Source organism: Diplotaxodon limnothrissa, linkage group LG16 (genome assembly GCF_057381915.1).
Source record: "Diplotaxodon limnothrissa isolate DT_005_m linkage group LG16, D_limnothrissa_male_GT1.1, whole genome shotgun sequence".
NCBI classification, from domain to species: domain Eukaryota; kingdom Metazoa; phylum Chordata; class Actinopteri; order Cichliformes; family Cichlidae; genus Diplotaxodon; species Diplotaxodon limnothrissa.
The window spans coordinates 35,481,928-35,497,188 of record NC_140611.1 but is presented as its reverse complement, the minus strand read 5'-3'; the positions used below and the strand labels follow the sequence as shown (position 1 = coordinate 35,497,188).

Genomic DNA, 15,261 nt, shown 5'->3' with positions numbered 1-15,261 from the left:
AAAGTGAGCACACTTTTTGGTGGCATTGTTCCTGGAGTTATAGATATGGGACTATCTCCAGTGAAAATGCAAGAAGGTGTAAGGATAATGCTGATGTCTCTGTCCTCAGACCTGAAAGGATTGTGGCAAAAAAAACGCTTTGTCTAGCAGAGGCACAAATGTTTGTGAAGGTATAAACGTTTGCAAATCCTTCTTGCACGACAGTCGCCGGTGTATTGGCCGTGTGGTCAGAGAGACGTCTGGATTTCCCCTCCATCTGTTAGCAAGTTGGAGAAATTTCCGATCTACATCCGCTCACCCTGACTCATGCTCTTTCACGGCACACCAAAGTTTTTGTTTTTTTAAACTCAGTTTGGAATGAGTCAGTGAGTGGAAATAAACACTGTGTGAGGCTTTTTGAGAATAGATAACATCTTTAATGAATCCATGTAGGATGTAGGATCTGTGACACACGACATGGACTTTTAATTTAAACCTGTTCCAGTGGAGGAGAATTCAGTAAGGGTCTACATTAGGTAGCTTTGTGAATTACACAAAAGAGCTTTGCCTCCTGTGAGGTGAATATAACTAGCCACAAAAGATGCTTCAGATCTTCTGTAAATTCATGTCTTGGCATATCACCGTCTCAATCCGTTCCTGGCAAAATGACGACAGTTGGTTTGTGCTGAAGCCAAGTCTGCCAGCCTGTCTGCCGTGCCTGTTTGATTAGATGGGTGAGAAACTTTAAAGAATTCACTGTTAAACAGCCAAAGACTTCCATTGTGTAGATAGACGGCTAATTACCCGTATCTACAATCATAACAGAAGTTCAACGTGATGTGAAATCCCAGCTAAAAGAACAATAGCCACAATATTTCTGTGCAGTTTTCGTGTAAATTGCTCTTTTTAATGCTACATTGGACAAAGCGAGGCCAAACAAACACCAAAGTTCTTTTTTTTCTTCTCAAATCGATGGTTTGATCTTTCACCACGGCGCCGTTTTCCATCACGGGCGATAATTTACCTTTAAACAATCTGGCACTTCCAAAAAACCTGTTTTTACTTTAAAAACAACAACTTTGCCAAAACTTTTTTTTCCCCCTTCACAAGTCTGACATAAACTGAAGGTTTTTCAAGATTTTTTTTTTCTTGTTTTTATGCGGTTCTCGCTTCAAAGATCAAAGTTTGCTTCTGCGCACCACTTCCCTGAGACGACACAAACTGACAGGGATTCTCATAACTCACTGTCTTTGTGTGTGTTCTCATGTGGGGAGTAATAATAGTAAAGGCAACAATCACCCACGCACAAATAAATATGTACCAGGGCAAATCTCCAGAGGACAGTCACTTTGTATATGTTAGCACGGACATTTCACAAATGCAGCCTCTTTAAGAGAAGATGGAGAGGTCAGGGATTATTTCCATTTCCATTTCCCTGCAGTCACTTCAGATGCCTCTCAGAAGTATCAGGATAATTTGTTCTCTTCTGCCCATCCGGTTATGGATCCTAATCCCCAGAGTCAACACGGCCAATTCCAGACTTCCGATCTCCGCGCTGTTTCATCTTTGTGGGAAGCAAGAATGACAGCATTGTCATCACCAGCTGGTCAAACCTCCCTTACATGCAGCTGATCAGGTAGCAAGCATTGGGGTCCCCTCCCCTCTCTGATTGGTGATGGGTTGGAATTCTTTTTCCGAGCTGTGGTCGAGACCAGTTCGCTGCTCAGTGCTGATGCATTTTTGTCTTTTGTCTTTTGACTTTTTCTTATGAGGTGATAAAATTTTGCCCAAAATTGGCCTCTTTCATGGCAGTCATATGCACAGAAAAGGAAATGTTCAGACTCGCTGTGGACAGAGTTGTTTGTTAGACAGTCACAAAAGGGAAGCAGCTGCTATGTGCAATCCATCTGCTCATCTCTCCACCTCCAGAGACACCACGACTGGTGTTTAGCAGTGGACTGTCTCTGGGGCGGGAATTAAAAATTTAAAGAAGAGACACTAATCAGACTTCACACAGGTTGTATTTACAGCGTGTAGTGTGTGTGTGTGTGTGTGTGTGTGTGTGTGTGTGTGTGTGGGGACAGGAAGGATTTCAGGGACAGGTATTTAATACATAAATGGAATTTAAAGAAAAAAAAAAGCCACAGTTATAGTTGAAGTGCATAGTCACAGTGTTTACCTGGTCAGTAGCTCTAGTAAGAAGTCTAAGGACTGTTTTGTTCCAGTTTATCAGAGGAGAATGCAACTTTCCTGATTTCCTTTTGACTCCTTGGGGATCTTTTTCCATCTATCTAAAAGGTTTTTGATTTCTGTTAGCGGCATTAGTCACAAGGTTCTGAATGGATTGCCATTAAAGTTTTACCTGAGGCAGGTCTTGGGCCAAACTTGCTAATCATTAACTTTTGAAGTCATCCTATAAGACTTCTTTACCATCATGAGGGCAAACATGGAAACTGCATGCTTTGTCAAATGCATATCCTATAGAAATAAGAAAACTGGGAGGAGACGCTGTCTTTATGAAGTCATGACAGTCTCCCAGAATATTCCAGTTCGGATCATGTGTAATGTAGAGGGAATTTTCAGCTCTGCTGAAGGTATGCATTCATGAAATGCTCTTGTTTTAACCTGTGGTGATGCCTCCTGCTGACCCATGAAGTACTGCTCAAATAGCTTCTTCTTCTTTTTTGCATAGTCTACAGATATCAAACTTCCCCTCCCCCACCAAAAATGCTATTGGGTAAAAGCCCAGTCATTCGTAAATATTTTTCTCATTTCCGCGCTCAAGTTTAGTACGGTAAATATGTAGCTTTACACAGTGAGACATTTTAAACCTGGTGACCCTCAAACCCTGCCCATGCCAGACAAGAAGTGTCTGGATTCCAGGTGTGGGAGAGTCCCTCTCCATTCTTTTCATGCCCACAAACCAGGTAAATGATTTGTCAGAGCAGGATGACCCTTCACTTCAAGTTCATGCAATGACTTGTTCTGCTGTAGATTTGAGGGGGGAAAAAGTGGGTGGGTGGGAGTGGGGAATTCATTTTAGGATATACAGTGGATTTATGATTTAGAGAAAAAAAGTTTTTAACTTTGTCATTTTTTGCTTATAAATTGTAAATAAATAGATTTATTTAATAAATGCATAAATAAATATAAGTAAATTATTAACTTGAATTTTCTGTCATATAATTTCAGTCTCATTTACAGCCCAAAGCCTCGGACTGCTTTTTTTATACTCTCAGCTCTGTGATGTCATAGATGAGGGGCTATCCCTGATATGGTTATCTCAGGCACACACAGCAAAGAAAGCTTACCCACCCACTGTTTGTGAGGGGCAGCCAATCAGAAGAAGGCTTGGTTAATGTGAGGATGGCCTTAAAGGGAGAGGAGCTAAAATTAGATAAAGAATATTTTAACCTGTAGGTCATCCAGAGTTCCTCTGCTACAGTCAGGGAAGAAAATATGGTGTTGAAAATGACGTCATAGGTTCCCTGAAGTGAGAATTATAGCAACTATGAAGGAATGTGATGTTGAATAATGGTTAGAGGAAGCTATTCATCTAAAACTCCCGCGTGCAGGGTGGCTCTTTCCTGAGGGTTACCGAAACTAAATATTTAGGGTCTGTTTCCCATGACGACCTGGATGGACTGTGTCATCCTGCTTGCCTTCAGCACCGGCTTCCTGTTTCATATGCGTGTGCTGTTAGGCCCCATAATTAACCCCTCACTGATTTGGTCTCCCTCTACTGGAGGACATGGCAGATGAAACGCTTCCCGGTGTATCTGAATTTTTCACACTGTGTAAAACAGGCTTTCTTTTTGGCAGGGATTCAAAAGTAATCGTATGAGCTTCAGTCGACACATTAAACTCGTCAATTCCCATCATGTAGGAACCAAAACATCTAAACACATGTTTGTGGGGGTTTTCTGGGCTGTCCCATCAACAGCCAAAGTGTGTTTGAGTGTTGTGCCGAAGGCTTGACTGACGCAAGATTGTAGCAGAAGGAAATAAAAACCTTGTAATTACTCTAGTAGCTCTTTGAGCATCGATTGAAATGTTGACTGTGGGAGAGATAATCGTTCCCCTTCTTTTCTGCTACTCAGATACACTTTTAGTAGCAGTTTTTTTTTCTTCTTCAAACATGCATATTTTGACTTGAGTGGCTGTTGGCACTTGACAGGCCTCGTGTACGCTGTGTTTGGTTTTCCACAGGTGTGTTTTTGTTAGGCGAGCAGTAAAGTTTGCTTTTGGTCATTTGGTGAGGCCTGCAGCGGTAAGCATGCGGGGAACTAAATTTTACATGTCATTGTAAACATGTAACGTATGTTAGCACTCATTCATTTACACCTGTAGTTGTCAGCAGGAGAGGTGCATGACCGGGACGCATGTTGATCTCCTTATGAAAGACATTAAGTACAAAGTTGGCTGATGCTGTCTTGCTCGTGTTCATTAAAATTGCACTTGGATTACTTTTATTCCTTATGGATTTATAAAAAACTGAAGTGTGGAGGAGTGGAGGAATTTTTTAGCTTCTTAAGGGAAATCAGAAATGGTTTGAGAACCACTAAAGAAAAAAAAAACATGTTTTCATCTTTGAGGCATTAAAGCAGTGGTTCTTAACCTTGTTGGCGGTACCGAACCCCACCAGTTTCATATGCGCATTCACTGAACCCCTCTTTAGTGAAAAATAAAATATGATTTTTTTCAAATTCAAGACATAGATATGTTTTTTATTGGTGCACAAAATGAGCGTTGCATGTCACGGTGGAGGCTCTGCCGAACCCCTGAGACCGACTCACCGAACCCCTAGGGTTCGATCGAACCCAGGTTAAGAACCACTGCATTAAAGAAAGTTTCGTTTTAAATACACCTCAGTATTAACCTGTTTATAGTATAAACCTTAAGAAAGGATTAGTTTGAGGCAGGATCTCAGGCTTCTGTATTCCTCTCCAGAAAGTTGTGGCCCACTTTGTGGACAGTAGAGGGAGCTATTTCCCTATAGCTACACATCACCGCTGGGGGTGTGAGCTCACACCAACAATCAGATTTTCATTTGTAGCCAGCTGGTTCAAATTAGTAGGTCAGGAAAATAGCAGACATGCACATCCTAGCACCTTATAAACGCTGTGCTGACGTTCTGGTTCTCCCCTGCAAACATTCACAAACCGGCCACACAACTTGTAAATTTCAAACTCAGCCGAGCACACATTTAAATGAAGAACCCTTTCAGCTTATCTCCCCTCCACGTACTTCAGTCAGCCAGGTTTTCGTTTCAGGCAGAAGATTCAATTCTCTGTCTGTCATTAGTTGCGATAACGGCTGGCAGGCATGGTGTTGAAGGCCAATTACAGTTTAGACATTTCCGGATGCTCTGACTTGACAGTGTGCTAATTAGTGGAGTCATCGCAATTACAAGAGGCCTCGAAGTAGTCCCTTTGGAGCTGGAATTTTTTAAAGATCACCAGCAGGCAGCAGGCTCTGAACTCTTTGGTAATTTCCTGCATTGCACCTCCTTTTAATTACTCTTATCATTTGCCTGAGTGATGATTGAGCAGAGTGGAGCTTAGAGTGGTGCTTGTTGGTCTTAGATCTTACTGGTTTAGTAGACTTGGGTTACAGAAACACTGTTTGTAGTTAACTCTCACAGTCACTGTAAAGAATTCGACTTGCTGGTGCATGAGTAGAGGTTCCCAAAACATACATGTGTCGTGGGGTTTGATTAAATCTCAAGAATAAACAAAGAACCAAACTCTTAATAGCCAACAGGGAATTTTATGGTACATATACTTGACATGTTCTCAGGGTTAAACCCATGTATGGAACAGTTATCCATCTTTGATCTGCCCTGGATTGATGCTAGTGTTTACTGAGAAAATGACATTTCTCTAATGCAATAATTATGGTAAAGCATGGGTGTCTGTCTTCTATCGCATATACGGTGCACGCCTTTACCTCCTTCCTATACTGTAACAGTTGTTTAGGCACCACAGGCTACATATTCCTCTGTGTTTGTGGAATGTGTCTCTTTCAGAGTGACAGCCAAGCTGTTTCTGCTTGTCTGAGCAGGACTGTGTGGATCCCTGCAGGGCTCTGTCTGCCTGTCTGTCTCTTTCTGCAGGATACTGGGTCGCTCAGTGCAAAGATGCACCCTTTAAAAAGAAAAGAAAGAAAAAAGCAGTAGGTCTTTTCTGCTGCTTTTCAGCACATAGATTACGCACAGCATCTGCAGGGATTTCATGGGGTTGTACCTCGCCATGTGATGAGCTCCTAAGTCTTCTTCCTCTCTTTGAAGATGGAATAAGTGACGAGTTAACAAAAACAATGTTGGAGCAACTAGTCAGTGATTTAAAAAAGAAAAGAAGCTTAAGATTAGAATAATAGAAATGGTAAACACCCCTGATTAGTCTTGGGTTTGGGCCTGTATTCAGTTAACCTGCATGTCTTGAAGGAGTAAATCTTTTAAAGGACAGGAACAAACTGATGGTTGGGGAAGCTGACTCTCGTAATGCTGCGCTCTCTTTATATCGGGCAGTGGCAGAGGATGACCATGTCCATTTTAAACGATGACTCCACCCCTTATATGGGGAATTTTAGCTTCTTCAATCTGGGTGAAGATTTGCAGTGAAACAAAGCATCACAGAAGTAGCTTCATCTGAATTGTCCATCTGACTAAACTATGGGAAACTATGCACATATCTTTTCCATTTATTCATTTTTTTTAATGGGAAGCTATTTATTTATTGTAGTATTTTTAGCTTTTTTGTATTTTAGCCTGAGGGTTATGAAGTTGTGGTTTTAGTGAAGCCAGGAGCAATGCTTATTTTCTGCATCTGGTAGAATAGTTGCCCGCTCTATTAACAAACCTACCTAAACGCATCAGCAAAGGAACCTGAATCTAAACGTGGAAACGGGTGTGGGTTAATGCATGCTTTAGCTATCAGACATCACAGCTTACAGTTTGTGGCAGTGTCAGTGAAGAGCTAACAACACATTGTTAGCTTACATAATTATGGCTCCAGAAAATGCCTGGTTTCACAACAATGCATGTGTTACTCATACTTGAACAGCAAAACATGAGCAGCACAGCCAACACCAGCTCATAAGTGAAGAGAATCTCTGACAGAGCAATCCATCAGTGTCTGGGCGCGAGTCTCAACTCAGTGTCTTTTCTTGGTATTTGTAGTACATCTGTTTGTTGTATTATATTATAATATTACTGGAATAACCGTTAATGTGAGCTACTCCTACTTATGGCTAATTCATCTGCAATTAGAAGACATAAGTCGTAAGAAACCTTCTTCATATTGAAATGAAACCCAATGTTATGTTTGCTTTTCATCAAGAGATTTTTGATGCTTGACTTTTTTGTTTCTTCCTCTTCATGTTGAACTTCACTGGTTATCTTTTCTGTTAATGGTCAACTTTTTAACCAATCAGCAATCAACCTAAGGATTACCACACTGTGCATTGCTTCACGTGTTGGCTGTATTTCCATAATCCCTCTCTTATTGTGCAACCAAACGTGCAGCCGTGAATTTGCCCCAATCCAGAAACACATCCATGAAGAGCGTGCATTACACGGACAAGATCCACCCGCATGTTTCTATTAACGGGTACTTTACATATGAATTTGAATGAGAAACCAACCACGAAATCGACCAGTCACATGTAGTAGAGCTATTGAGCCAATTGCCAACTTTAAATACTACCTCCATATTCCACTTCCTGATTCAAGTTCATTGGAGTGGAAGTTTCTATGTATTCTGTATGTTTAATTATTAATTTAAGACATTTTAACAGTTTCTAGTTTACAACAGTTCAGATGTTGCTACAGGAGGCATTTAACATGGTACCCTGCTCCTACAGGTCACTCCTGGACTGTGATAAGTGTCTGTGGGAAACAGGACTCTCTTCCCTCCTAATGTGATAGCTGTGACCTTCTGACCTCCATTCTTATTAGCCAACCCCCACCTCTCATTTCCTGGCTGTCTCTCACACACACACACTGACATACATTCAGCGGTTGGCGATCCTGCAGATGTAAGAGGATGTGATTTGAATTAGGTTCTTTCATTCTGACTGAAAGCCAGAGCATAGTGGCAGTATAGGAACACTATCTACTATCTGTCCATCTACAGCTGATAACTTGAATTACAAGCCTATAGCACGCATGTCCTGAAACAAGTGCTTCCCAGGCCTAACCTTAGGCAGTGGATTACTCCACTTCACTGACGACTGATTGTGCTTTGAAACTGGGTAAAAATAGATCCTGCTTGCAGCTTTTTTCTGTTTTGGACTCAGCTGTTTACCACTGTGTTGAAACCTGTTGCTCGGGGTTACATGAGAGAGCTTTTCTGTTTGCAAACAGGGACTTGCAGCCTGCAGAGAGAGAGTGGAGGCATGGTGCTGAAGATTATCAGATGATAGTATAACAGGCGCTTCCTCGTGCTTTTAATTTCTCCAGTTGATTCATTTTCAGATGTACTGCTGCTCGACTGTGACATGCTGGACTGATGCCCTCGCAGCTGCAGCTCAGACACGGGTGTGGTGTGTGTTTCAGCCATATATTCACTATAGTTTGTATATGTTTTTGTCTGTTTTTGTCCAGCAGATGTATTTCAACCATATGTGGCTTCGTACTGGGGATGTTAGGATGTCCTAATTAGTGTGTGTCATTTAAAACTCCCAGCTCTCCCATTGCCATGGAACGTAATGCTTGTATAACCACTAACACTGTGACTACACCATGACTCATAGCGAGAGGTTAACAACTCTCACATGCTGAAATAACATAGGTGCATATGGAGACAAGGATGTGTAAACGTGTGTGTGTGGTTGTTGCCAAAAGGCCCTTTAGCTGGACTGCCCACATGGTCTTGTGTTGTCACCCTGGATTGTGCCTGGTTGGGGGTTATTTTTTCCTTTAGGGTAATAGAGACTGCATAGAAAGTCGATGGTGGAACGCATACTTTTCTCCTCTGTCAATAGTCTAGGCTATTGTGTTTCTAACTGTTATTAAATTATTTATAAATGCTATATTTAGCACATCATACAAATTGTGAGTCTGCACATGAAATGCAATATCTGAATGACAGTCAGAGTGGCGTAAAATAACGATGCGAAGTGACGGATAATTGGCTGCCTTCGGCCTCTTCTGGATTATGTTCAGAAGCTTTTTGTTGGTGTTGTAATTAGTCGATCATTCACTTCCCATTGATGGTCTCAGTCTTCAGACGCGGTCCTGGTATTAGGTTTCATGCTTTTGTCTGTGCATTGTGAGGACAGACACAGGGGAGGCCTGGAATTTCTCCTCCTTAAACATCTGAGGAGTTTAAAGATCAGGCATCACAGAAATGCAAAAGAAAAAGGCCTACCACCAAGCAGGATCTTCATAATCCTATAATGCATAGCCGATGTACCTTCATTACCTGTGGAGGACCCGAGACTTCTACCTCATGGTCTTCCTAAGCACCACCTTTTGTTTCACATTCTTCATTCATAATTTCCCCTGGCAAGTGTAGTTCAGATTTTTAGCCATCATTTTAGGTAATAATTTCAGCTAACAGTTAAATTGTTATTGATGCTTTTTTTTTTTTATTTAAAAAAATAACATTTAGCTATAAAAATCAATTGCTATCTCAACAATAAGCTAATCAACTGTTTCTTTATTTTTTTATTTCAACCTTTTTTAACATTATTTGGACATTTTATTCCTTCATGCATTCATACCAGCTGCTATTTTGTAATCCATATGCATTCGTTTTAGTTAACTAGTAACTGCTCAGCTCAGACTGGTTTAAGTCCCTTGTTTGTTCATTTATGAATAATTAGCTAATATTTCCATTACATGCATGGGTAGTGCAGAAGTGCTCCCCTGGGTACCTCTGTTTAGATTCTTTTCTGGATGGATCCAGATACAGCGTTTAGGGCCAAACCATAACAGTAAAAACTGATAGATTTATAATCTGAGTCCACATAACTGTTAATTAAAAACAAAAACATATTTTAGTATTGAGAAATGTGCATCGTTTTAATTTCTTGTCTTGCTAGGATATCCACTGTTCCGTTAATGTGTTTTTGTTAATGGGTGAACTGGTCCTTTGAACAAGTAGGAATCCCTGCTGAGATTATAACCCTCTGTTAGTGTGCAGGCGACCAGCACGTGACCTTAGTTAAAGGGCGGCTCTTATAGAAGACATGGTTCAACTACACATAAGCAATTTTGTCAAAAGCACCTGTTCCTTTTAAATGTATAAAAACAGGTTGTTTAACGTGCACGCCTATTCTTGGCACATTCTAGTGCACCTTAAAGGCTTTGCTGTTTAAATGTAGGGCTGATGCATTCAATGAAAAGACTTTAACTAGTCTTGCAGTAATTTTCTAGCTTCCAGCTGTGTCTTCTTCTTTTATGGTTTGTACACATATTAAGGACACATATTACTTTTCACATTTTCACATGTTCATGATATGGAGATTGCCTTAGTCTAAAAGACTGATGAATGTCCTGCATTTTTTAATAAATAAACTAATCATTTTCTAGTTGTAGTGACAATCTTGACAGGGGGGGATGCATTACACGTTGGACATGCTTCACTGTCTGGCAAGTTCTAATGAAAATTTTAAATTGCGTGTCTTTGACTCACACGTGAATATACCCCCGGGGTAATTCATTGTCATCTTTAGAAAAATAACACTCCTGGTGATTCATTTTCTTTCACGCAGTTTCTTCTTTTTGTCTGGATTTAGAACGTCACGGAGGTTTGCTATCTGATTTAGTTAAGGAAACATGAAGGGCTTAGTTAAAAGAGCAAATCTTGCTGATGGGACTCCCCACAGTCTGTGGATCGTGCAGAACAGCTAGGTTTTTGTTCATGTAAAGGATGGATGGATTAGGCAGGGAATGTACCACATGATGTTTCTATTCTGCTGAGATCAGGTGAAATTTAACTTGAACTTTTCTGGGGGGAAAACAGCAAAACCTCTGTAAAGTCTAAGCTACACCATAATGAAATGCACAACCAAATGCCTGACAGAGGATTTCACAAGCTTTAGGCTAATCATTATCCATCACAAGACTCGAGTCTGTTATCCTAAAGTTTATTACCCAAGTCGCTACCACAAACTTTGGGTTTGTTTCGGTCTGCAAGACAAAGATTATCGAGCTTGTCTGACCAGTGCTCCAGACTTTCAGTTCTTTCTCAAACATTTTGTGATGGACTATGTTGCACAGCAATGCTTAAAACTCAACTTCTCAGCCCTTCTGGAACTCTCTCGCTGAGCCTGGGATCTCAGAACTCAGTTATCTTTTTATAAAGTAGATAAAATCTCATTTTTTAAAAACTTGCTTTAGAGTATTCTTTTGTCTTTCTGTCTTGTTGTGTGCTTTATTACTTACTCTTGGGAGTTATTTCCCCCAAGAGATATTATTACAATGACTTATTTAGTCAGAAGAAAACTTCTTATCATATGATTAAAGATAACAGTTTCCTTTCATCAGGATGGAGAGCGTGAAAAAGCTTGGCCTTGTGTGAAATGAGCCATACTTTCCTTCATAGGGTAACCAGTTAACAGAGCTAACCATCTTCTGCAGTTTTTATGAACTCTTTTGCATTAAATGTGTGTTGTTGAAGACTGCATTGCTCTCCTGGCGACACCCTACCAGGGCTCCAGGCTGTGGCAGTGTGAGTGTCATCATTTCACATGGTTGCATTTGTGCAAGTGCATGATGATCATTAGTCTGTTTCGGTGCGCTGCTGGCACAGCCAGCTACCGTCACTGTGGTTGAAAGTAGTACTTTATCTCTTTTTCATGTGCTTAGCAGGTGATGATGAAAGAGTGAAACACTCCATTTAAGCTGTTGTAGTGTTTTAAAGATGAAGCAGTCTGGAGCTGATTACTGTTTGCCAATGAAAGGTCCCGGCTCAGACACTTATGATGAAAGGAAGTGCAGGTGAAGGGAGGAAGAAGTGGAAATGTGAGAAAGTGCAGAACAGAAAATGTATATCAAATTCTATTAACCATATTCGTGAATGATGCCCATTAATAAACTTTTGGGACAGGAAATTTTACTGGTTCCCAGAAAAGTGGGTTCCAGCCTGAGCTCCAGCTCTAATGAAAGAGCGGTGCTGAAATGGATAAATGTTCTTCTTCAAGTAATCAGTTCTGAGAAATAAATCCCTGTTGATGCCAAAGTTTGTGTAACCTTTTGCTTTTTTTTTTTTTTTTTTAATTCCTGGATTTTGTCTTTAGCACTCCCTTAAAATTTTAATTTTAAAGTGCAGCCACCTTTATTTTCCCCACCAAAGGTTAGGGTTGTGTAATGTTTACACTTGATCTACACATTGTCATTTAGTACTGCACCACACCAGCTACACATAAGTAGAGCGAAAATTGAGTTTTATAGTTATAGTTGAAATTGCTAAATGATAAAATCAGATAATGATAGAAATGTTTGATTTGAGTTTTGCTGCCTCACGTATCAGCCACATTGATCACGAGGCGGATTTTGTTCTTTTGTAGCACCAGTGTTACCAGTGAAAAAGTTAGTGTAGGCCCCAGTTTCTATAGTCCAGACACACATAATCCTGCAGGCAGGGGTCAGTTGCATCGTTAGTGACCCCAGGCCGAGAGAGAGTGTTACAGGGTAAAGTTGTCAAGCTTGTGTCAAGACATTTCCCTATATCCATGTGGGAGCTTTATGGAGATGACCTTCTGAGTTCCCTTCTATCAGCAACTGAAGCTGCAAGCAAATGCCAACGTATAAGAAAGACACTTACGCGAACCTCCTGTTCCTTTTATCGCTAAGATCCCATTAGCAGTCGTCGAGGGTCTCTGTCAGCCAGCCCCACGGCGATATGAGAAACCAGTCTGGACAAGAAAGCGAGGCTTGGATTACTGTGTACCCACAGAGCACTGAAAACAGGCGTGTAAACTAGACTGAACAATAAAGGGCACCCTGTAGACAAGGGACAACTAATGCACAGACAATGGGTTATGTTGGAGCGCTTAAGCTTGTGAAAGAAAATGGGACCAAGAATTTGCATTAAGAGATGATATTGATGATCAAAAAATGGACATTTCTCTTTCTTTACATGAGTCTTGACTGTCATTTGGAGATATTCCATACAAAAATACGATTACGCCAATAAATGACTGTTGTTAGATTATATTTAAATATAACCACACCGCAATGGCAACTTCTTTTCAGTAATTGGTGGCAATGGACCAAGACTAATTCAGTCTTTGAGGGATCTCAGCACCGCTCCTTGTGCTTCAAGCTTGTAACAGTATATAATTGAATCTTTTTGTTGGAATGTGACCACAGTTTACATTTTTTTGTAAGTCTGTGGTTTTCATATTATTGTAGATTAACAAAGCAAACAAATCAAGGGCAAATTGCTCCTGTCTGTAAAACACTAGAAAGCATCAGTATTGTGCTGTGAAAAGAAAGGCTGCTGTAATTTCAAGGTATCAGTCAGCGGGAGAGCTCGCTTTTCATTGCTCTGACAAAGGGGGAAGGAGGAGTTAGGGGAATAAATATTGCCAGAGCAGCCAATACGGAGACCACCTCCTCCTCCTGCTTTCCCTCTCTGCACTCTTTTGAATGGGGCACTCCTCTTCAGTTCTCCTCTCTGTTTAGTGAAGTGTGTGTAGAGACAGAGCTGAAGGAAAAGTGTGTGTGGAGTGACTGTGTGGACATGTCATAGTTCACTCTGTGAGTCTAATCGAGCCGGTGGACGTGGTTAAGACTTGACATTATGGTTATGATGAGGATCCAGTTTGGACTTGTGATTTTGTTGGCTCAGTGGGTAGTCCACTCTGATGCCTGGCTGTGGTCCTGGACTGATACGGCAACTTCAGCCCCAGCGGTAGACCCCGAGGGATCTGGCAGTCCAGCAGGTAGTGGAGAACCGCCGTCAGAAACTATTGCGAAAATTGGAGAAGAGATCATTGATGAAGGACATCAGATGGAAAAAGCTGTGCAGACCTTGGATCAGACTCCTGAGGCTCTTAAACTGAACACTGTAGTGTCAACAACAGAACCAGAGAATGAACATGAGTCAGAAAACTTTGCTACAGGGATGTCATCACACACAAGTAAACCTGGTAATGCCACATCTTCACCAATAAGTTCTGAAGGATCTGAAAACTCAACCTTTACAGGAAATGTAACAAGACTCAGATCTGACTTTGGATCTGAATCTGCATCAGACAATGGGTCTGCAACAGGAACTGAAACTAGCTGGCGATCAAGATTTGGAACCCACAAGGCTCAAAAAGGTGCAGTAACGAACACCACTCGTAGTGAGTTAGATGGTAGAGTTAGTGGAGATGAGGACCACAGTCTTGGCAGCACAAAATCAGGGCAAAGTCTCGAGTCCCCCAACAACACGAGAGGAAATGGAAACAGTAGTTCTAGTTCGAATGCTATTGACTTCAAATTAACAATATATTCACATGAAAGCCAAGAAGATTTATTAACCCCAACTGTAAGCTACAACTCCCTAACGACTATTGAGGTATCTAAGGATCATCAACAAGTGAAAGTTACTCATTTACTAAGTGGTAAATTTATGGCTAACCAGAAACTTGTATCTAACCAAGCATTACAGAGTAGCAAAGCTCCACTTGCCAGCCAGGTACTTTCTACAACTAAATCCCCCCAAATCTCTAAAAGACAACCACAAATAGATAGCAAGAGCCCAGACACGACCTTAAGATCTATAGATTTCCAACCCAATAAATCACTGATAATAAGCCAGAAAACTGGTCACATCCCAGATGCTACTCAGTCAACAATAAGTGGGAAAAAACTGAACCAAGCAATCTTGTTCAGCCAGACAGTTGCAGTTAGTGAGCCAACAACTATAAAACAACCAGAAGTAGGTAGGCCAGCACTGGATGCTGAATCCCCACAATGCTTGTTGCTAGACACCGCTCTTCCTTTCTGCTCCTCCATGGCTGGGCAATGGTTTGTCGTGCCCAATTACTTCAACCAGAGCAGTGTGGAGGAAATCCAAGCACTCCTCAATGAGTGGGCTTGGCTGTTGAATTCTCAATGCCATCATAGCGTGGAGTGGTTTTTCTGCCTCCTTTTGGTACCAAAGTGTGGCTCTTTGGCCCCGCTGCCTGTGTTACCTTGCCAGAGTTTCTGCGAAGTCTTGCGGGACAGTTGCTGGACGCTCCTGGATGAGGGACGCCTCCCTGTGGAGTGCCACACTCTACCTGATGAGGAGGAGGATGGGTATCAGTGCTTGTCAGTTAGTAACCAGAAAGGTAATTACT

General features: G+C 41.2%; 1 protein-coding gene across 2 annotated transcripts in view; it reads left to right on the top strand.

Annotated features, from left to right (window-relative positions):
• col18a1a (collagen type XVIII alpha 1 chain a) overlaps positions 1–15,261 on the top strand; it is an 87,266-nt gene that overhangs the window by 32,398 nt on the left and 39,607 nt on the right. Inside the window, exon 1 of one of the 2 annotated variants that reach the window (XM_085375268.1) lies at positions 14,529–15,252. The exons of the other annotated variant lie outside the window; for it this stretch is intronic. Within the exon in view, the coding sequence (XP_085231394.1) occupies positions 14,550–15,252 (703 nt within the window). The 5' untranslated portion in view covers positions 14,529–14,549. Of the gene's footprint in view, positions 1–14,528; positions 15,253–15,261 lie in introns of those variants that run through there. 2 annotated transcript variants of the gene reach the window in all.